This window comes from Cyanistes caeruleus, chromosome 18 (genome assembly GCF_971803275.1).
Source record: "Cyanistes caeruleus chromosome 18, bCyaCae1.hap1.1, whole genome shotgun sequence".
Classification (NCBI taxonomy): domain Eukaryota; kingdom Metazoa; phylum Chordata; class Aves; order Passeriformes; family Paridae; genus Cyanistes; species Cyanistes caeruleus.
In genome coordinates, this window is record NC_141718.1 from 4,615,758 (window position 1) to 4,638,291 (window position 22,534).

A 22,534-nucleotide genomic window follows, 5' to 3' on the forward strand; every position below is an offset into this window, starting at 1 on the left:
CCAGGAGCCCTGGAGCATCCCTGGTCCCAAGGGAGCCGTGGGGCCTGTGCCAGCCTCCCTGTAGCACCTCTGCCTATTCACAGCCTGCTCTGGGGGAGCCAGAGGAGAGGGAAGGAGGGTAGGTACATCTGGGTGTGAGGAGGGAGTGAGAAGGGCTTGGAGTGCTGAGGGGGTAGGATGCTGAGCAGAGCTGGGATGCTGAGAGGAGCTTCAGGTGCTACAGGGAGCTTGGGGACAAGGAGCAGTGAGATGGGACAAGAGACAGGGCACAGGCTGATGGGGGGCCTGCAGTGGGAGCACTGCCCAGCCTGGGGAGGCACCGGGACTCCCGGAGCGGGAAGAAGCCGAGAAGGACGGAGGAAACCACAGTCAACCGCGTGCCGGGGGCTGCTGCGGGAGCCGTCCCCGGGCTGCTCGGTGGGGCCGGGGCGAGCTGGGGGGAGCTGCGGGCGGGGCCGGAGCTCCGGGCGCTGCGCGGGGGCCGGGGCGGCCGCCGGAGCCCTCCCCCGCCGCTCTCTCCGCTCTCTCCGCTCTCCGCTCCGCTCCGGTCCGCCCTCCGCCGCGCCCCCGCTCCGCTCCGCTCCGCCGCCAGCGCCCGCCCCCGCCCGGCCCGGCCCCGCTCGGCGCCGAGCGGCTCGGATCGCATCGGCTCCGCTCCGCTCGGCTCCGCTCGCCCAGCTCGCCCCGCCGCAGGATGCCGGGGCCCCGCGGGCTCTGCCTGCTCGCCCTGCTGCTGCTGGGCACCCCCGCGGCCCCGCGCCCAGGTAAGCGGGGAGGAGCGGGGCGGAGCGGGCCGGGGATGCGGGGCTCGCCGCCTCCCAGCTGCGGGGAGGGGGCACCGCCCGGCGCGGGGGGGATGCAGCCGGGACCGGGGAGGGGGCGATCGGTGCGGGAAGGGATGCTGGAAGCGGCCGTGCCACCCCCGATCGGGGACTCCCCCGCTTGTGCTGCAGCCCGGGCCGGGATGAAACTTCTGGCATTGCGGGGAAGCGCAGCGGGGCCCGGCGGAACGCGGAGCTCAGCACCGAGGGGCGGACAGCTCCCGCCGGCCGGCAGCGCTCCGGGAGCCGCGTCCGCACCGGGAACCGAGCGCCAAGGCGGCCGCGGCCTCCCGGGAGCCGCGCCGGACCCTTCGCCTCCTTCCCGCAGGGAGAGCAGCCCCCGGTGTCCCCAGGCTTCCGTGTGTCCCCAGCCCCCGGTGTCCCTCCAGCCCCCGGTGTCCCTCCAGCCCCCCACTTCCATGTCCCCACTGGTGTTCCCGAGCCACCGTCTCGGTCAGGGGGTGTCGGAGGGGGGTGTGAGTGTTTACCAGGGGCTGCCTGCTCGTTCCACGTGTCCCCCGTTTCCACGCAGACCCGCTCCCTCTCCCACTGCTGCGATGCCAGAGCTAAGAATAGGCTCCGGGATGCGCTCGCGGGTGACTTGGCAAAGTCATCGCAAACTCGCGTGAGGCTCGGAGGCGACTGAAGCGGCGCCTGTGCCCAGTGCCTCGGCACTGCTGGGGTGCCAGGATGAGGCAGCCGGGCTCCGGTGTGTGTCTGGGTGGGGTTCCCAGCGCGGATTGCTCGGTGGGAGAACGGGAGAGGCCAGTGTGTGCTGGCGCTGCAGTGTGCTCGGGGCCTGAGGCTGCCCTCCGGGGCTGGCAGGGTGTTCATAGCAAACACAACCGGCTCCTGGTGTCAGGAGTGCTGTGCGGTGCTCTCTGCCCACTCCAGTCCCTGCTCTCATGGTCAGATTGCATTAAATGACTTTGACTTTTCGGTCTGAAACCTGGCTCTCCAGACAGGGATTGTATTCCAGAATCCATCCTTTCTGGGCAGCAAAACAGCAGTGGATGTAGAGGGTGGCATTTCTCCCTCACCTGCATGGGTTTGTGTTCTGTGGACGTGCACGTACGTGGGGAGGAATCAGATGCGAAGTCCCTGCCAGTTCTGGCACCCTGTTCCAGCACGGGGACACGCAGAGAGGCACATTCCTCTGGTGTGTTACACAAAAGCTCTGGTCTGGGCTGCTGGTGACAGCAGCCACCATCCCGGGCTCCTGGGGGGCCTGGAGGAGCTGGGGAGAAAAGGCAGCAAGCACAGGCCCAGTGAGAGCTGTCAGCTCCCTCAGTGCCTCGTGTGCCGAGGCAGGAGGGCTGCCCCAGTCCCACGGGGAGCATCAGCAGGCAGTCCAGCTCCCGGGAACAGGATTTGGCACAATCTGCCATAAATCTCATGGTGGAAGAACACAGCGTGCTGAACTCCTCTCTTCTTGGCAGAGAGAGGGAGCTGATAAATTGTTGACCCTTTACAAGGTTTGGTGAATTATTGCAGTAAAATCCCAACTCCTGCCTACGCAGCCTGGAGCCGCTGGCTACGTGGCAGCTCTGCCCGTGCCTGGGGGGAGTCTTGTCCATCTGTGTGGAGGGCAACACAGCCAGGGGCCCAGAGCAGCAAATCCTGCTGTTCTGCAGCTGGGGGGGAAGCAGGATCAGACCCCGCAGAGCCAGACTGCTCTGCTCCATCTGCTGCTCTTTCTGTTCCTGCGTCCAAGAAAAAGCCATTTTCACATGACTTGCACCCATCGGGTGCTTGGCTGGTGGCTTTGGGTGCTCGGCACTGGTGAAGCCATTTAGATCACCAGAGAGGAGGTGTGAAAGCCTCTCCTCTGCTCTCGGCATCCGCTCGCACCCACCCACCGGCGCAGAGCAGAGCAGGCAGCAGAGGCACGTCCCTGCACAGGAGGGACCTGTGCCAGGAGGCTCCGGGCAGCCTGTGCCGGAGCAGCGGCATCCCAGGAACGTGGGCACCAACAGGGACATTTATTTGTGCCCTGGGATGGGTGGGCAAACACGGGGGGAGCGGGCAGCAGAGCGCAGAGAGGGCACAGCTGCCTGTGCTGCCCATGTGGGCTCAGCCCCTGGCGCTGGGGATGGCAGGGGCACAGCTGAACCTCTGAAGATCCAGGGTTTCTCAATATTTTTGGGGTGTCCAATATAGGCTGTGATGAGACCAGCAAACCCTGCCCCAGGCAGATTGGGGTGCTGAACTTGGGCTCCTCTTCACCCCCAAGGTCTGCACCCTTCCTTCTCTTCCTCGAGGCATGGGGGCACTCCTCGGGGGGGCTGTCACAGCCCAGCAGCGAGGACAGAGTTCCCCCTGGTTCCGTGGCGAGCACAGCACCATGGGAGGCTGTTTCCAGAGGATCAGGTGTGTCCAGCAGGAAGGAAAACCGAGCGTGAACTCGGCGAGGGCTGCAACAAGTGCGTGGTGAGCTCTGGCGGCAGCACCCCGAGCAATGAGATAACAGCACAGAGCCAGGCTGCCAGCACAGATAACGGGAATGGGGCTTGTCTGATGGAGAGCTATCAAAGGCCATGGCAAATGGCTCCTCTTCCTTCTCTCCTCCTTGGCAGAAAGGACGAGGAGAGCCTGGATCAGGAGTAAATGAAATTAGTCTCTCTCAGCCCTCTGCTTCGGTATTTTTTGCCGTTATGAATATACAAAGATGCCATTTCAAGCGCAGTTTTGTGGATGTCACAGTGTCACAGACATTTCCTTCTGTACATTTTTAACTTCTCCTTCACTGAGGAATCTGGTAGCAGGATTTAGGGCTGAGGAGCCAGGCTGCGCCGAGTCAGCTGAATGTGCTCCCTTGGCATCCAGAGCGGCAGCAGAGATCTTGGAATAGCAAACCGTGTAAAAAGGGAAGTGTGTGATCCATCCCTTGGAAGTCAGGTGGTGCTGGGTTCGAAAGTTAATGGATAATAAGTGATGGATGAAGCAGAGGAGTGCCAGGGCATTGCTGGACAGGTAACTTGGGCATCAAAATGGGCTGGTGGGAGCGTGGCACATCCTGCCAGCAAGCAGGGACGTTCCCTGGGTATTCCAGGTCAGCGCCGAGCGCTGGGGTGCTTTGTTATCCCATTTTGTACAGACAGTTGTTTTTTTAATGAAATGGGCTTTGTCTGATTAAATAACACACAGCTTTTGATGTAGACTACAAGCAGCCTCAGAAATCTGTGTATTTTCCATCCTCTGTCACTGCGATGAGCGCAGCTGCTTCCAGTGGGCTTTGGGAACAAAAAAAACCCCGAAACCAGAGTAACCTTCTGTGAGCAATCCGAAAGTTATTTACTTGATGCGATTTTATTTTTCGAATATTTGAAAGTGGTTACTGAGCAGCAAAATAGGCTCCAAGGAAATCCTGTTACAAAACACAGGCTCTATTTTAATTAGCATGACGTGAGTGACACGGCTGGAACCGGGGCTGCCACCGAGTGCATCTTTCAGGAGCTCGGAGATGTCTGTAGGAAACACGGCATGAGCACCGGCTTTCCAATTTTCCAGTCCATCAGGATGGATTTACACTCTTGTCAGGGGTATGAAATTGCTGGATGTGGTGGTGAGAGCTGTGTGTCTTTAACCACTTGGCTTGCAGGGTGCTCTGCAAGGTGGGGATGTGTCTGTCCCTGTCACAGGAGGGGCAAGGGGACACCGGCACCCCAAGAGCACCCAGCCCTCTGTCCTTGCCAGGGCTCCAGCAGGATGAGGAGCAGGATGAGCCTCACTGGAGCCTGGGGATGGAGGGCAGCACCTGCACAGGCCCCTTCTGTCAGGGCAGATTGTGGGGCCAAAGCCAACGTCGCCAGCAGAAAGCTCGGGGTGCAGCTGGTGCCATCCCCCAGCTGGTGCACCCCAAACCAGGGGGAGAAGGGCAGGGTGAGGAAGGCTGGTGGGGTGAGAGAAGGTTTGGCACCACTGTGGCTCAGGCTGCTGCCCTTCAGCTGCTGCTTGTAGCTCCACGGCTTTCCAGAGCTCTTCCCAAAAGGACCTGCTTCACGAGACGGCTTTTCCTGCTGCTGCACAAGTGAGTGGTGCTGGATTGATGGGATGCAGGGAGCAGATCCGCCTGGTGCAGGTGCCTCAGCTGCTCTCCCTGCAGCCCCGACGCAGTGGCAGGGAACTCAGCCTGCAGGAGCCAGGAGGAAGGGAAGGAGAAGGGCTCTGCAGCAGGAGCGCTTCCCGCCGAGGTGCTCAGAGAGGGAAGGTGTCCTTCATTCCAGGGGACAGGCTGGCAGCTCCTGGCTGGCTGTCTCCTTTCACAGCTTGTTAACTGACAAGTTGTTAAGGATGTTCTTGCTCTGTCCCATGGGGCCGGTCCCGCTCTACCCGCATCCTGCTCTATCCACATCCTGCTCTATCCACGGATAAAAATACCTGCACAATGGAAACGGCAGCCAGAGAGAGGAGTGAGAATCTGGGAGAGGAGCAGCCCTGCAGACACCAAGGTCAGTGAAGGAGGAGGAGGAGGTGCTGCAGGTGCCCATGGTGCAGCTCAGGGTGAGGCAGCTGTGCCCCTGCAGCCCATGGGGATCCACAGGGAAGCAGAGATCCACGTGCAGTCCATGGAGGAGCCCGTGCTGGAGCAGGATCCTGGCAGGATTTGTGTGTCCATGCACAGAGGAGCCCACACTGGAGCGTGTTTGCTGGCAGGACTCATGATCCTGTGGAAGGGATCCAGGCTGGAGCATCCTATCCCTGACCCTGTGGAGGGGACTCATGCTGGAGAAGTCCATGGAGGAGTGCAGCCTGTGGACAGGACTCGGGGTGGGAAGTTCATGGAGGAATGTCTCCTGTAGGAGCAATGGAGCAGCTTTGGTGGGCACCCAGCACCCATCCAGTGTCAACCCAGCACATCCACAGGGTCAGCTGCGCTGCTGGGAAGATGGGAATCAAATGAACAAACAAATGAACCTCTGCTGCTCAGCTCTGTCACGACTCAGATCTCATCCCTAAGGATTTCCAAAATCAGAGGAGAACCATGGAGCTGGGTGTCTGGAGGAGCCAGCAGGAGTCTGGGACCAAAGAGACAAAGCTGGGAGCAGGAGAGGCTCACCTTCCATACCTGAGAGAGCCATGCTGAGGGTTTCCAGCAGAGCCTGTGGCACTGGCTCAGAACCAAGTGCAGGTGGTGGTTATCTCCAACTTGGATCTGCATCCATGGACCCTGAGGATGGGAGGTTCTTGAGCAGCCACGATCAGTGCATGTGACCTGGGACAGCCCCAGGACCCCCCAAAAATCAGGGGGTGTCAGGGAGGATCTGCCAGGAGCTGTAAAAGTGGAGGCTGTGTCTGGCAGGGAGCAATCCTCTGGCCCTGTGGAGGAGACACCATTCCTGCCCCGGAGTCTTTGTTGGATGTCAGGGACGGGAGATAAGGAGCCCTTTGAAGCAGGAGTTAGTGTCACACTGTCACAGCTGCGGGAGCTGCACGAGCTCTGCTTCAGGGATCCAGCCCAGGCTCCAGAGCAGGAGCACCTGGATCCAGCCCCCGTGGGATGGGGACCCTTTGCTGCACTGCTCTGTCCCATGGTGGCTCAGGGCTGTCCCCAGGCAGAGGGGATGGCGTTCCCAGGGTGCTGACGAGCTGATCTCCCCTCTGCTCCATCTTTTTGCTCGCTGGAGCTCCCGGCAGTGGTGCAGCTGGGGCTGGCCCGCTCCCAGGACACAGCCCAGACTCAGACATCTCTCTTTTATTCCTTTTTCCTCCTTTTCCTTTCTCTGGGAAGAGGCCAGAGCAGCAGCTGACCAGCCCTGAGTGCTGGCTGAGCCTGGAGCTTTCCTGACGCACAGCGAGGAGGCTCTGCCTGGATTCCCAGGTCTGCATTGAGCCGGGGCAAACACGGATTTCTCCAGACCTTTCTCCCTTTCCCTGGCCCCAGGAGCCCCAGGACTGCAGTAGGTGTCCAACCCCCTGAGAGCCCAGGAGGCTGGGCAGGGGCCTGGCTCTGTGCCTGCTCCATGGGGCTGAGGACAAAGCATTGGCACCCCAGGACAGATGGCTGCAGCAGGAAGGTGCAAGGAGAACTCCATGGAAGCGCAATCCAAGCTGCTGGCAGTGCAGAGGGATGGGATGAGCAGCCTGGCCACTCAGCCCGGCTCCGAAGGCATCATTCCAAGTGCAAAGCTTTAGTCTAGGAAGGAAATTTGGTGCCAAATGCAAAGGCATCCAAAAACTCGAGCACGACAGAAGGGATAGCTGTGAGATGGATCCCAGAGCGGCGTCATCTGCTCAGCAAGGAGGATTCTCACGTCTCGGCCCGTCTCTCTGTCTTGCACACTGGGGTGGGATGTGCCAAAGTCAGGAGCTGGGGGGCCGGGAGCACCCCAGGGAGGGTGGCTCTGCAGGGGGACCCCCCAGAGGGGACAAGTCCCCAGGGCCTCCAGGGGACACATGGTGATGTGCTCCAGCCCCAGGGCAGCACGGTGAGGAGCTGGCACTGCGGGCAGGAGCGGCTCGGGAGCAGCATGGGGGAGTGAGGGAATGTTCTGGAAAGCGGTCATTTCGGGGCAATTTCAGAGCTAGTCAGAACGGCTGGAAATATTTAAAATTCAAGAGAGAATCTCCATCTGACGTTTTCGGGTGGATTAATGGAGCATGGCAACATTTTGTGGATGAGATGCTTCATCTCGGGTAGAGTGGTGGCTGGGGGACAATACCGAGGACATCACTGCTGATGTCCCCTCTGCCACCCTGCATCTCTTTCATGATGATGGGGCTGCACAGGAACGGGGCTTGCATCTCCTGATGCTGATTTAAATGCAATTTCAGTGAAAAAAAACAGGCTTTTCCTGACAGTCCCAAACTTCTGTTTGCAAAGATACCAAGTCCCTAAATTGACAGACCACTCTGCAATGAGCCCTAAGAGCTCCCAGCGCTCCCAGTACACCAGCACATCCCTGCCCACCACAGGAGTCCTTGGCAAAGTCCTCTTGGACACATCCAATGCCGTCCTTGGAGAGCTCAGACTATTCCCAGCACTGCTGGGGTTAATCAGTTCTGGTGCAGGGGTCAGATCCTGGAGCAACACTGCCCTAAGCAGCCACCCACGGCAAAGCCACCCCAAAATCTGGGGCCCCAAGGCAAGGAAAAGTTACTTTCCAGGGCACACAGCCCCCACCAGACAATGTGTTTCCCTTCACTCCTTATCCATCCACATTATCCACGCAGCAGTTTTTAAATTGCTTCTGGACACTATATTTACATAAATATGTGAGCCAATGAGGTCTAAAACCCTGGTGAGCCCTAAATGGTGAATTAGGTTTTTGGAAAGAGGATTTTATCAATTTACTGCGAGTGCAAATCAACAGAACAGAATTTACAAACCCATCAAAAAGCGAGGTGACAGTTTGGAATTAATCCTCTGCCCCAGGCACAGGATGTACCTCCACAAACATCTCCCAGCATAAATATATTTGAGAAATAGTGGAGGAAAACGTAACTCCTAATGCCTGAGCACGCTGGCGGCAGCGGGAGATGAATGGAGTTAATGTCACCGGGAAGGTGCTGCCGCCTCCTGCTTTATTTTTATCCAAGACTCAGCGCCCAGCCTGCGCTGAGATATTGCAGTTTGTCTTTGTGCCAGAATTTCCCCCGAAGAAAATCTCCCCGATAATCGCTCTTCCTCATCTATTCCTTTTCAGAAAAAAAAAGAGAATAATAATAATAATAATTGAATTCAGTTCCTCGGCACCCCTCGCTGCTTGGAGGAGCCCCGGAAGGCTGCGTGTCCTGGGGGGGTGAGCGCCTGTGTCCCCCCGGCTTGGAGGTGGAGGTTGGGGGCCGGATTTTGGGACAAGAACTGGCACCGCTGGGGCCATTTGGGCTCAGGGATGCTCGGGGAGAGGGGGATGCTGCTGGTACCGAGCTCCTCTCCTGGGGGAAGCCGAGCTCTCCGGGTCGCGAACACAAAGCCGTGTCCAAAGCCAGCGCAGCATCCTAAATTCTCAATTCCTGCATCTCCTGGGCTCTCTGCTCCCACTGCGGGATGGGAGCGGTGCCTGCCGAGGGGCTGGGGCTGCTCTCCCGTCCCCCGAGGGCTCCAGAGCTGTCGCCGAGATGGAATCAGCGAGGCAATAACCAGTAAAAGCCAAACTTCTCAAGCTTTCTAATCACAACTAGAAAGGCTCCTTTTCAGCTTTTGTTTCCAGCTCACAGAGGAGCCCGTGGCTGCCAGCGGCGAGATGGCTGGCTTTGTTGTGGAGATGACTGTGAAGGACACAGGCTGTGTTCCCATTTAGGAATGCATTGAGGCTTTCTTGGAATTCATTAGGAAAGGTAGGGAGGGAAGGGTGCAGCAAAACGAGAGTCCCTGCCGCCTCACCCGCTCCCCAGGGGGACAGCTTCTCAGTTTTTCCACTGCTAGGCTGTCGTTTACAAGATCTAAATTCCAAAGTGGTTCCGTTCCTCCAGTGGGGCTCATCTGCAGCCAGCCGGGAAGGGGAAGGTGCCCAGCCCAGCATCACCGGGCTCTGGTGCCAGCAGGACCCCACATCTCCTCCCTCCGACCCATCTCAGGGATCCTCAACAGCTCTGCCGCAGCTCAGCGTGGAATCATGGAATGGTTTGGGTTGGAAGGGCCCTCAAAACTCATTTTTCTCCACCCCTCTGCCATGGCCGGGACACGTTCCACAAGCCCAGGGTGCTCTAAGCCCCGTCCAAGGATCCAGGGGCAGCCACAGCTTCTCCGGGCACCCTGTGCCAGGGCCATTCCCTCCTGTCCCGTCACTCCATCCCTTGTCCCCAGTCCCTCTCCAGCTCTCCTGGAGCCCCTTTAGGCACTGGAAGGGGCTCTGAGGTTTCCCTGGAGCCTTTTCTTCTCCAGGTGAGCACTCCCAGCTCCCCAGCCTGGCTCCGGAGGGGCTCCAGCCCCATCCCCCGTGGGGACGGACAGGGCGATGGTGACTCACTGTCCTCACTGTCACCCAAGGGCACCAGCAGAACTGAGTCACACAGACACCATCTCCTTCAGTGGCTCAGCTATCCGCTCAAGCTTCCACGAGGGAGGGCTGGATTTTCCCACATTTCCACTCCACATGCACCAGCCTGGCCTCAGGAGCAAAGTCTTAAATTATACAGCGTTACATCTCTGATCCAAGCAAGAAGCCCGAGAGAGCAGCAGGGGCAGGAGCCTGCCCAGAATCAGTCACCTCAAATGAGGGGTGAAAATTCCTTCCTCTGTCCCCCAGCACCATCCCCAGCTACACCCCAAATCTTTCTCTCGTGGAAAATCCACGTTACAATCTCACGTTGACCTCCTGCTCCCAGGAAATCAGCTGTTGTGTTTATTCAGAGCCAACAGCCCCAGCCTGGCACCTCCTGCCTCCATCCAGCTGCTGCTCCAGGCTCTGCTGCCCCTCGGGGCTCCTGCTGAGCCCCCGGGGCAGGATGTGAGCATCCCTCCGGGTGCTGGCCAGGGTGGTGCTGAACCACGGGCTGCTTTGCCAGAGCACAGCCCAGGATCCCCGAGCATTGTGTGTCAAAAAGGCAGTGCTTAAACCCAGATTTATGTCTCAGATGTGCCTGTTTTAATCATACTACACTGCTATCAAAAGGACATTAAAAATTACGATTACCCTCTAGGAACATAAACAGTGGCAGCAGTGACAAACCCCTCATCCCAGGCGGGTGGCACACGGGTTTGTGTAATTGGCCCATTCATTACCTGCCGGGGAGAAGAGCCAGGTCCTTCCTCACCACATTTCCCCATCCCCAGGGTGGGTCAAAAATAAAATCAGGGGGAAATCTGCCCAGCCAGCAGCGACGAGACCAAGGAGCTGCCCACGAGAAAGTGCAAGGCTCTGCAGCAGACCCAGCTCCCCCCCAAAACACCCCCCCAAGGCAGAGCTGGGGGTACAAATCACCCTCCAGGTGAGGTTTAAGGGCTTTCTGTTAACCCAGCTGTGACTCAGGAACAGCTGGATCCCTTCCATGTGTGGGTTTCTGATTTTGTTGTTTAGGGAATTTGGGGGGATTGAAGAAAGTGACATTGCCTAGTGCCTTACAAGAGAGATGCTTTTCCATCAGCATCCTTGGAGCTGTTCCCAAGGTAAACACAGTGGCAGTAACACCCCATGGGCACAGGGGAAGGTGACACATCCCCCAGCAGGGCAGGTGACACAGGTGGGACCCTGTCTGCTGGCCAAGCCCTCTGTGCTCGTTTATGATATCCTTTTATTCCTCAATTTTGGAGAATCCAGGGATTCTGTGGGTGCTGCACTGGGCACAGAGAGGGGTCTGGGTGTCCCACAGCCCGTCAGAATCATTAGCTGGGCACTGCAGCCCTGGGTAAAGCGTTGTCCTCTGTTCCCAGTGTTCCTGCAGCCCCCCACCAAAGCCTGTCATTATCCTTTCTGATGGAATTCAGATCAATCAAACAGAATAATAGAGCAGAGGTCAAGGAAGGCTGTTCCTTCCCCAGGGAACAAGGGGCTGCGCTCATCAGAAGTACCAGGGAGCCAGTTTAATTGTTCTAAATCTGAGAAATTATGAACGTGCCTGCTAATTGTGTGTCCTCCTGTGCTGGAGAGGGAGCAGAGCTTTGGATGGGAGCTCCCAGCATGCGTGGAGCAGCAGGGCTAAATCAGCTTCTAATTCCCCCAAAAAGCCTGGTTTTCAGGGGTTGATGGTGCCACCCATACTGGGCTGGGAGCAAACTCTGCCCTGTGTGGGAGCACATGGGTGTGGAGGGATGGAGATGGATGTGGAGGGATGCAGGAGGATGTAGAGGGATGCAGGAAGATGTGGAGGGATGCAGGAGGATGAGGAGGGATGAAGATGGATGTGGAGGGATGGAGATGGATGCAGAGGGATGCAGGAGGATGAGGAGGGATGAAGATGGATGTGGAGGGATGAAGATGGATGTGGAGGGATTCAGGAGGATGAGGAGGGATGCAGAGGGATGAAGAGGTGTCTGGAGCAGGGGACACAGCAGGGCTGGGCACTGCACCCAGCCCCAGGAGCGAAGCTGCTGCTCACCATGGAGGAGGACCCTGCTTCTCCCCTGACATTCTGATGGCTAATGGAAATATATTTGCTATCTGTATTAATTAAAATAAAGCACAGCAGCTCGTCATGAGGCTCTGTGGGAGAAGCTGTACATGGGTTATCATCATCCAGCACAGCATCGTGCAGCGATGGAATTAGTTCTGCCAGGCCATCTTTAAAACACAAATCACTGATGGCTGATACAGCTGACAATTAATTATATAAAAACCAGTGTCACTGGGTCTGAGGTGAGGGCTGAGCAGCACCAGCAGCAGCTCAGGGATGGGCCCAGGCTGGGCTGGGTGGTCTCAGGGTCTGGGACACGGAGGGGGGGCAAGATTGTGCCAGCCTCAAACTGCTGCTCTGCCCCCCAGAACGACTCTGGTTTTAGTGAGGAAAAAAAAATTAAGAAGTTCAAGATAGAATTTCAGCCATATCTTGTCTGCCAAGGGGTTTGTTCCTGAAGGAGTGAGCCAGGGCAGGGGCACAGCTGAGGGCTGGACATGGGGATGTGCTGGGGGTTGTAGTTCCCACATGGAGCTGCTGGCAGGATGTGCCAGTGGAGCTGCTCTGCTGCCACCCCCCAAACTGGCCTGACATGAAAAGGATCCAGCAACAAAATGCAGGATATTGCTTGTTCTTTTTGAAGGCAAAACCAAGGAATGGAGGGGGTGACAACCTGCAGCAAGGCCAGGCTGGACGGGGCCTGGAGCACCCTGGCCTGTGCAAGGTGCCCATGGCATGGGGAGGAGCTGCATGGATTTAAGGCCCATCCAAGCCAAACCTTTCTGGATTCTGTGCTTCTCTGATCACATCTGGCACCGCTCCAGGCTGTGGAAGAGCATTTGGGAGCCCAGTGTGCCTCATCTCTCAGCCATCCCGGGCAGTTCCGAGCTGTGCCAGGCCCGCAGGGCTGGCAGCAGGAACGGGGAGTGCTGGGCCAGATCCTGCCAGCCTCGGTGCACAGCCCCTGATCGATGGAGCCCAATAAGTGTAATAACCACAGCCATCAGTAACCCTCCCTGTCCCTGCCTTGCTGATTGCCAGCAGCAGGGCCCTTCCCCAGCTGTCAGGAGTCATTAGGCACCCGAGCTGCATCATTTCAGAGCAGGCAGCAGGGGCTTTTCAAGGGCACCAGGCGGCACCGGGGCCTGCACGGCTCCTACGTGGCCTCGGTGAGGGGAGAAAACACAACAGAAATCTGGGAATCTGCCTGGGAAAAAGATTCCCCCTGCAAAGAGGGACAAAATTGATGCCAAAGCCTGCCCTGACACATTGCCTGAGCAGGGACCACGCTCAGTCCCCAGGAGGGAGAACCAGGCCCTGCACAGGGGCTGGGAGCACGGCCTGGGACATGGGGAATGCCCAGGTTGTGCCATTCCCTCATCCTGAGCAGCTCCAGCTCTGCTGCCTCTGCCCTGCGTGATCCCAGCAGCTGCATCCTGTGATGGGAACAGAAAACTCCATGTGTGCCCTGTGCCAGATGTCACCTGTGCCACCCTCATTGCTCTGAGGCACCTCTCCACCTTGGCAAGGTGGCCAGGACCTGATGGGCTTCAAATCCTGCCTCGAGATGCCCCAGGACAGCTTTTAAGGCACCCAAATTGGATTGGATACCCCAAAATACATTTTTGGGGTATCCCTGGACAAACGCACAGAGGAGAGCAGCCATGGGCAGCAGTGCTGAGGCCACGGGGGACAAGTGACACCCCCGAGGTGCAGCCAGCCCCTGCTCCTCCCTCGGCAGCCTGGACCAGATCCACGCTGTGATTCCTGTTACATCCTGTGAAAGAAAAATAAAGAGCTGCCAAGTGGATTGAGCAGAGGCAGCTCAGCTCTCCCCCAGTTGCTGCAGGGAGCTGGGAGCTCAGGCAGGAGCTGGGAGAGCCGGGCTGTGATGCTGCTCTGCTCACCTGCACCTCCAACGTTGGCACCTCCTATTTCCAGTGCTGGGCTGGAAATGGAATCAAACCCAGCTGGGAACAGGTGGGACAGCAGAGGAGGTTGGGAATAGCTGTGAATTCCACGGATGTGACTGCCCTGGAGTGAGCCCATCAGGGACTTGTGGCCAGACACAGGAACAGGCAGTGACAGTAATCAGACAACTTTGTCCCTCCAGATGTTTCAGGGCTGTGTATCCAGTGTTTCCCAGTGTTCCCAGGAGCTGGGAATCTGGCTGAGCCCACTCCTGCATTCCTCCTGGATCCCCTCCATCCCCCGAGAGGCAGTGCCAGGGCACAGCACCCCTGCCAAGCCTTTGGCTCCTGCAGCACTGGCACCGAGAGGTGCTGGCATGGCAGGGGGGGCACAGCTGAGCAGAACCAGCCAGGCAGGACCCCCAGGAGTCCCCAGGAGCTCCCGGGATCTCCCTTGGCATCACAGCAGGAGCGGAGCAGGAGCTCCTCTCACAGGGCTGACCTGCTCCCAAAGAGTTAATCCCAGCACTCGCTTCTCCAGATCTGCTCCACTGCATCTTAACAGTGATGGGAGATTAATTATTTTAGCTGCAGAGAGCTGACTAGAACGGGGTTTTGTAGCTAAATATACTCTCTCTTTAGGAACCCATTTAATTTTATGCCCTGATGTAGACGGCTGGGCTGGATGATTGGCGAAGAAAGAAGGAGCTTCTCTTCCCCCTCTGCAATTTGTAGCCTGAAATGCTGCCAAAACACTCGATTTCCTCTCCCCAGGTGGGCCCTGAGGAGTGAACATTCCAGCTGGGGAGCCCAGCAGAGGCACAGGAGGGATCATCTTTCTCTCCTTTATCCCTCTGGCTGTCCCAGCTGGCTGGAAGTGTCCAAGGCCAGGTTGGACAGGGCTTGGAGCAGCCTGGGTTAGTGGAAGGTGGCCCTGCCCATGGAACAGGGTGGGACTGGATGATCTTTAAAGTTCTTTCCTAATGAACTTCCAAAACAATGAATTCCCCCTCCAACCCAGCCTGTTAATTCCTTTCAGCCAGGTCTGTCTGCCTGCAACAAGGCACAGATACGCCTTTCTTACACTTGGTACCAAAACCCTGTGATAAACTCAGATGATCACCTGCATCAAAGTTCCTCTCTCCCTGATGGCTTTGCTCCCCTGCTCCCTGGTCCTGGAATACCAGGATAATTCCTGCCCCCATGAGCTGGGGACACAGGGGGATCCAGCCAGCACAGCACAGGTTGTATCACTTCCATGCTGCAAATATGATTTCTCCATAACTGGATGAGCCTCTTAAATTCCTCTTCCTCCTTCTCTGCTGCTGCTCCTCCCACATTCCTTCGGGAAGGAGCTGGGCTCATCCCTGGGGATTTAGGCCGTGCTGGGGGTGATGCTACAGAGCAGGGTGCCAGGGCTGGGGACACACAGACTGTGGAGCCAGGCCACCATGAGCAGGTGGCCCAAAGCCACAGGTGCCTGTGCAGAGCTGGCGTGGCCAGAACAGACGCCTGGGAGTCAAAGCCTCACTGATTCCAGCTCCGTGGAGCAGCAGTGGGGAGGAAAATCCATTTTCCTCCTAGCTCGGGGAAGTGTGTAATTTCCCAGCATCTGTCAGGGCTGCGTGGATCGTTAGAGCAGTTACAGCTCCTCCCGAGTGCTGGGAGAGCGGGGAGAGGTTTGTGAGTTTAATTCTCAAATTCCTTGTGGTGTCCTTGCTCCCGAGCCCAGCCAGCCAGGCACAGGCAGTGTGGATTCTCCAGTCAGGCACAAACAGGATCGATTTGCCACTAAAGCAGGTTTCCAGAAGTGTTTTGCTGTTGGAATATTGCCCCCAGCTGCAGCAGTGCCCAAAGCCCCTGCTCCCACCTGGAGCAGGACCCCCCTCACCCATGGTCAGTTTGGGGGGATTTCCCCCTGTCTCGTCCCAGGGCTCTGGGTGTCTGGTGTCCCCTGGGCCATGTCCCAGCCCTGTGTCCCCTGCCAGCACAGCAGGTCCCCGAGCCCCTGGGCTCAGAGCTGGAGTTGGTGGAACACCTCTCTTCCATCCATCCCTGGAAGTGCCCAGGGCCAGGCTGGACGTGGTTTGGAGTGACTCAGTTTAGTGGAAGGCGTCCCTGCCCGTGGCACAGCATGGGGGATGAAGTGATGTTTAAGGTCCCTTCCAGCTCAAACCACTCCAGGATTTGGTGATTCCATGGTTCTCTCCTCTCTGCCCTTCCCAGCAGAGATGGGTTTGCCGCTGGGTGTGGGAGCTGGGTGGGCAGTGAGAGCAGAGCCTGGTCCTTCCCGGCCACGGCTCCTCGGGCTGGGCACCACTGCCAGCATCCTCACCCAGTAATGAGGGGTTTCCATGGCAACCTTATTTGAGCATCTCGAGTGACACAGATGTAAATTTTAAAATGAAATATTCAGTCCACAGTCCTATGAGCATAAATAAACCCCTGCACATGGGCAATTTAACAGCATTTTAAAGCAGATCCGAAACTCCCCAGGGGCCAGCGGAGTCTCTGTGGCACTGGGAAATTCATGGGAATGGAAAGAAAAGAGTCCTGACCCCTTTCTGCCCCAGGAATCCCAGCACACAGCTGCATCCCAGCCTGAGTCCAGAACAGCATCAAATCAGCGAGGTGCTGGTCACAGCCGGCCTGCAGAGGATGTGGCACAAAGGGACAGCCCAGGAGGGACAGCCAGCTGTCCCCTGGCATGGGAGGAAAACAACTCTGAACTTTCCCTGCTGCACTGTCTTCCTGAACAAAAGCTGGGCATCTTTTTTCTTCTGGATTATCTCCCATTAATTGCGGCATGCAACAGTCCAGGTTTTCCCATTGGAGTCTGGAGGCTCCCAGCAATTCCAGAGTGTCACCCACAGTGGGCAGGACCCAGGGACAGGCACTGCTCCTTCACCCTTGTGCCAGAGAGGAGAACAGCTTTCTCTTTTCTGAACATTCGGCTGAAATCCATGCACAGCCCTCCCGTCCCTGTCTCACCTTTGCCAGGAAAGCGGCTCCGAAACTCGCGGTGCCGCGGGCAGCCCCGGATCCGGCTGGAGCTCCCACGGGGATGACTCACCCACATCGGATTGCTACGGTTTTATTTGCTTAGAGGGGGAGCTGACAGGATGCTCTTGAGGAAAACTTTTTTTTCCCTTTCCTGTTGGAAAAACTTAATCTGCTGAAACTGTGACTGCAGAACCTGGGATTCACGTCTCCTGCTTGGAGGCAGGCGGCCTTCGAGGCTGCATCCGCCTGCGGGGACATTTGGGGAGTGAAAGATTGTTTCAATTAAGGTTTTTCTGCTCCTCAAGATTCAAGGCCAAAAGCTTTGGAAATCTGAAACCAAACCGATCGCAGCCAAGTGTTTTGATGGACACAACCTGGTCTCATCCAAACCCTCTGTTTTCCTCCCTGAGGATGAAATGCGTGTTACACACGCTGGAGGTCGGCGTGGGAAGAGGTGGGAGAGCAGAAGGTGCCCAGGGTGCCCCTTCCCACCCCCCAGCCCCCTGGTGATGAAGGATTGCACCAGGACCTGGCCTAGACCTCCCTGCTTTATCCAAGATCTGGATCAGCCCTGGCTGAACTCATCCCCAGCAGAAGTGTTCCTATTTCTCCACAGAGGTTCATGGCACCCCTGCATTGACCATGTGGGAATGGGGAACTCCAGGGGCTCAGCCTGTGTGCAGAGGGTGCTGGGCAGTGCAGGATAAATCCCAGCTCTCCACCAGGGCTTGGATATGATGCCAGCAGCAGCTCTGGGCAGGATTAGCCCAGCCCAGCACCCATGAATGTGCCTGAGCCCATCACACAGGCAGAGCTGAACATCCCCACTAATAGTGCCTGGATCAGCTTTATTCATTTCTGCCACAATCAGATCCTAAACCTCTCTGGACATGATTCCTGAGCTGGAGCAATCCTGCTGCCCTCCCTGGAGCGAGTGCTCAGGGCGATACCATCGGCATTAGTAATGGGAGCCGTGATACGGCTACTCCTGCTTTGGCTCTTTCAGGAGCACAGCAGCGAGACGAGGCCTTTGTGATTATTCCAGCATCCTTTTATCAGGCATTTGCAGCTCTCTAATTCCTCTAAGCCCCTCTGGCTGAGGTATCTTGGCAATCAGGTTCTCCCGGTGCCACAGGAGCACCGCTCGTGTGTTGGCCACAGCTGCCCACGGGACACGGGCCTGGCTGGGGGTCCTGGGGACCCTCTTGCATGGGGATGAAGCTTTGGGGCTGGGGAGGACGATTTTGGTGCCTCTGTGCCATCGCTGCTCAGGTGGGCGGGTGCTTGGTGCCCCCAAACAGCTGGGGCGCTGGGTCTGGGTGAGAGGAGATGCTCCGGGAGCCGCTGCCCTGCCACCCTTCCCATCCTGCTGCCTCTCCAGAGCTTGGTGCCACCACCCCAGCCCTGGGATGGGGCTGTGCCCCTCTGGCAGCTCCCACACACAGCCCAGGCTCGGCACCGGCGCTTCCTCCTCGGCTAAGTATAAACCGCGGGGGCTGAGGCTGGTTGGAGACATCCTCCCCGGAGCCCTGCGCGGTGTTTGCACACAGCCGGTATCCAGGCACAGCCCAGAATAGACCTGCAGACGAGCTGCCGTTCTGTGTTAAGGTCACTTTGTGCTCCAGAGTGCCCCGGCCCTGCCTGGCCCACCCTGCAGGAGCAGCTGCTGTGCCCACGCTGCCCCGCAGAGCCCCCGGTGCCCCGCTGGACTGGCGAGGGCTGCAGGGCCACCACAGAGGTTCCCATGGATTTGGAGAAGCGGAGAGCTCCTGATGGAGATACAAGATAAACCCCTTGTGCATCTCCATAGCGTTTATTTCCTCCGGAGCTGCTGTGGCAGATTAGATCAAGGTCAAACGTGATCATTTCTCTTCCAGCAGCTCCGGATTGGTGCAGAGCAGGGTGGGTTTTGGCAGCTGGGGAGGCTCCTGTGTGACCACTGTCACCCCGTGGGGGCCTTGGAGGTGGCTGCTGGAATTCAGATCAGGGTGGAAAGGACCTTACCAAAGCCCACCCTGGCCCTGCAAACACGGAAACCCACTGCAATCCTTCCTTGAGGATGGGGACACTCTGTTCTGCTTCCCAAATGGTTCCTGGGCAGGAGTGAGAGGGCAGGGGCTGCCCGGGGGCTGTGGGGGCTGTGGGGCAGCACCGAGCTCCATGGGGAGGGAGCAGGGTCTGGCAGCCCAGGGAGGTGCTGGAGCACAGCTCGGCTTTGGGGGTGGTGATCAATCAGGAGCTGAGATCGACGATCAATTCCGTTTCTGATAACGCAGAAAAAAGCCCTTATCGATCCCGGATGCCAGGGCCCTGTTCCTGCCCCTCCCCTGCTCCATCCTGGCTGTGTTCCGCCCTCTCTTCCCCTGGAATGCGCATTTGCCCTTTACAAACTGCAGCATGTTTAGTGTCTCATTAAGGACTCGCTTTACAGAGTGTTTTATTTCATGCTTTGTTAAGGACAGAATCGAGTAAATGCATCCTGGCAAAGGATCTAATAAGGAATTAGTCAGCTTTCCAAAGGCATAAAAGATGGTTTAAAGGCACAATCCATTAAGAATTAGGGTTCACATGACAAATAACCCCGGGATCCTGGGTTGGTGGTTTTGGGAATGTGTGGGCTTTAAGGACTCGGTATCCTTGACTCCTGCTGTGAGCTGGTGTTCCAACATGTCCTAGCATGTCCCAGCATGTCCCAGTGTGTCCCAGCATGTCCAAGTGTGTCCCAGCATGTCCCACTGGGCAGTGAGCCTCCTCCCCTGGCAGGGCTGTGCTTCCTCCCCCCTGTCTGAGAGCAGCATCTTCTCCTGTCATGGAAAAAACCTTTTGCTGCAGAGCCCTGGAAGTGTCACCTGGGCCATGGAAGAGCAACCAGTGACTGCTCCTCCCTGTCTTGGGATGGGAGAGGAAGAGAAGAGCCCAGGAGAGCTCTACAAAACTTCTCAGGGAAGGAGAGCTGCCACAGGCACAGCCTTGGGGACATTTCCCCCATCGGCCCAGGCAGGGTGACCGTGAAGGCCAAGATCAGCCCAGGGTGGGATGGAGAGGGAAGCAGAGATACCAACAAGCAGAAGGTGTGGAAGCTCCTGCTCCAGCTCTGCAGAAGTGTGGGGACACTGAGGCACCCAAACCTTCCTGGGGAGAGATTATTCAGAGCTGATAGTTGCAGATGATGTGTGTGAAATGTCTCTTAATGCACTCAGGGAATTGGTGATGGTGATGGGTTTGCTGAACCACTTTCTAATTAAGGAATTAATGTTTTAACTTGTGGCAAATGGCAGGAGAGGCCAGGAAGCCCTCGGAGGCCAGGACAGGTTTGCTGGTGCAGCAGGGTGGTGGCAGCAGGGTGCAGTGGCTTGGGGCAGGCACAGCTCTGTCCCCATCTGTCCCAGGGGCAAAGGACCAGCCCAGGGACCTGCAGAGTGTCCAGGACCAAGGAGCAGTGTAGGGACTGCCAAGAGTTTTGGCAGCTCCATCCTTGAGGCTAATTCACCAGCTTTTGCCTTTCCCTGTTTCTTATCTTTGGTTCTTGCCAGAAACTGCTTCTGTTTTCCAGAAGATGGAGCAAAGTCAGTTTTTCCAGCGCTGCTCAGCCCCTCTGCACAGGCTGCTTGTGCCCTCCCTCAGCCCCCTGGGTGGTGTCACCCAGCAGTGTGCCTGTGCTTCAGGATTCACATACAAAAGCTCCATTTTCCCTCCTTCTCTTCATTCCAGTCTTACCTTAATCAGCAGAATTTGAAACAGAAAACAAGTTAAAATGTAACCCAAGAGTCGAGCTTTTGTTTAAGGCACCTGCGCTACCGAGGTGAGCCGAGGTTTGTCTGGAGTCTGCTTGGGAAGGGAGCCCTGACTGCTGCTCCAGCCCCCATCCCATGGAGAGCTGGTGCTCTGGTGGCCTGGCTGCCACCACGGGCATGTCACAGCAGCCCCAGCTGGGTTAGGGATCGCTCGGTACCTTCGTGTGCAGCCACTAAGGGGAGTGCGAGGCTGGGCAGCCCAGCAGTGGGGCTGGGGGATTGCAGACCCCCTGTGCCTCCAGAGGAACAGAGACCCTGCGTTCTGGGGGGCTCCAAACCCTCCCAGGGGACACGAGGGGGCTGGAATTATGGTCTTTAAGTACCCTGCATTAAGTGCTTTCCCTGGCAACTGCTGTTTCCATGGAAAGCGTTGACTCTCGGAGCTCTTTGCGTGTCTCACAGAGCTCACGATGAATTCCAGCCCATGGATCACAGCCCAGTCACCCCACGGTGGTGGATAAATCTGTATTTATGCAGTTACCCCCTGGCCAGAGCGGAGCTGGGTGGCTTTGGTCACTCGCTCCTTCCTGCCCATCCCTGTTCCCAACAGAAGTTGGGTTGGGTTTTCCCAACACGGATTCGCCTGAGGGGGCTCTGCCAAGGCGGGTGTGCTGTGCAGTGGGGGCCGGTGGTTCTTTCTTTGGGAAGTGGTGGGTGTTCCTGCAGCCACAGCTTCCCAGGGGGCTGATTTCACACCGGCAGCACAGCTCTAATTTTGTGCCCAGCTTTGCCCAGGCCCCACTTTCCCCTGTTTTTTTGCAGACAGCGGATCGGGGGCAGCGCTGGTGCTGGCCAGCCCGGACCCTCTCGCTGCGGATGAGCCGCTGGGGAAGACGGGCGGTGGAGCTGCGGAGCTCGGGCACAGCACGGCTTTGGCAGGTGGAGCTGAGGATTTTGGGCATGCCCTGGGTTCAGCCCCTGGAGCTGGGCAGCTCGGGCAGGGCACTGCCCTCAACCTCCTGCCGGCCCCGGAGGACGAAGCCGCGCCAGCGGAGGAGACCACACCGCTCCTGCCTACAGTCCCCAGACCTGCTGTCAAACAAACTTCCCCCGTTAAGAAAAAGCCACCGACTCTAAAGCAAGTAAATACGGGAAGGAAGCACCCAAGGCTGAAGCCCACCCTGGCAGGGCCCCCCGGGACTGCCTCCCCGGCCAGCCCACGGAGCTCCAGGCTCCCCACAGCCGCCCCAGGGCCGCGGGTGCCAGCAGGAGACACGGAGCGGAGCCCTCCTGAGCTGCCCTGGGGGGACCAGGCCACCACCAGCCGCCCCACACTGCAGATCTCCCCTTCCACCCTGCCCCCAGCCCTGCCCCGGCCCTTCCCTGGCAGCACTGGGGATGCCGGAGAGGCTCCGACGGCCGCTCCCGCTGGCGCTGCCGTTATCCCAACAAACGGCGCGGAGAGGGACGTGCACGGCTCTGCGGCAGAGGAGAGCCAGGAAACCACCACGACCACCATCGTCACCACCACTGTCACCACCACGGAGCCCACCCCGGGTGAGCTGAGCACAGGCACGGGGCTATGGCACCGGTGGGGAGCACGCCTGTGTTTAGGGAGGGCCCCCCAAAATCGGGCCACCACCCGGGTTTGGGGGCTGCCTAAAATCTTCTGCTCTTCATGCACTTTATGACTGGAGGGATGAAACACTTGTGCAATGAGGAGAGGCTGGGACAGCTGGGAGAAGGCTCCAGGAAGGGCGTAGAGCTCCTTCCAGTTCCTAAAGGGGCTTCAAGAGCTGGAGAGGAATTTAGACAAGGGCTTGGAATGTCAAGAGAAGGAGGAATGATTTTCCACTGCCAGAGGGCAGGGTTAGATGGGATATTGGGATGAAATTCATCCCTGTAAGGGTGGTGAGGCCCTGGCAGAGGTTGCCCAGAGCAGCTGTGGCTGCCCCTGGATCCCTGGAGGTGTCCAAGGCCAGGCTGGATGGGGCTTAGAGCAACCTGGGATAGTGGGAGGTGTCCCTGCCCATGGCAGGGGTTGGGCTTTAATGTCCCTTCCAACCCAAAC

General features: G+C 57.9%; 1 protein-coding gene across 2 annotated transcripts in view; it reads left to right on the forward strand.

The window, feature by feature from the left end:
- Positions 1 to 608: 608 nt before the first annotated feature.
- SEZ6L (seizure related 6 homolog like) overlaps positions 609 to 22,534 on the forward strand; it is a 35,740-nt gene continuing 13,814 nt past the window's right edge. Inside the window, exons 1-2 of one of the 2 annotated variants that reach the window (XM_086856504.1) lie at positions 609 to 764; positions 21,286 to 22,020. In XM_086856504.1, coding sequence (XP_086712630.1) covers positions 695 to 764; positions 21,286 to 22,020 — 805 coding nt within the window. In that variant the 5' untranslated portion in view covers positions 609 to 694. The remainder of the gene's footprint in view (positions 765 to 21,285; positions 22,021 to 22,534) is intronic. The other variant, XM_086856505.1, reaches the window with a different exon arrangement.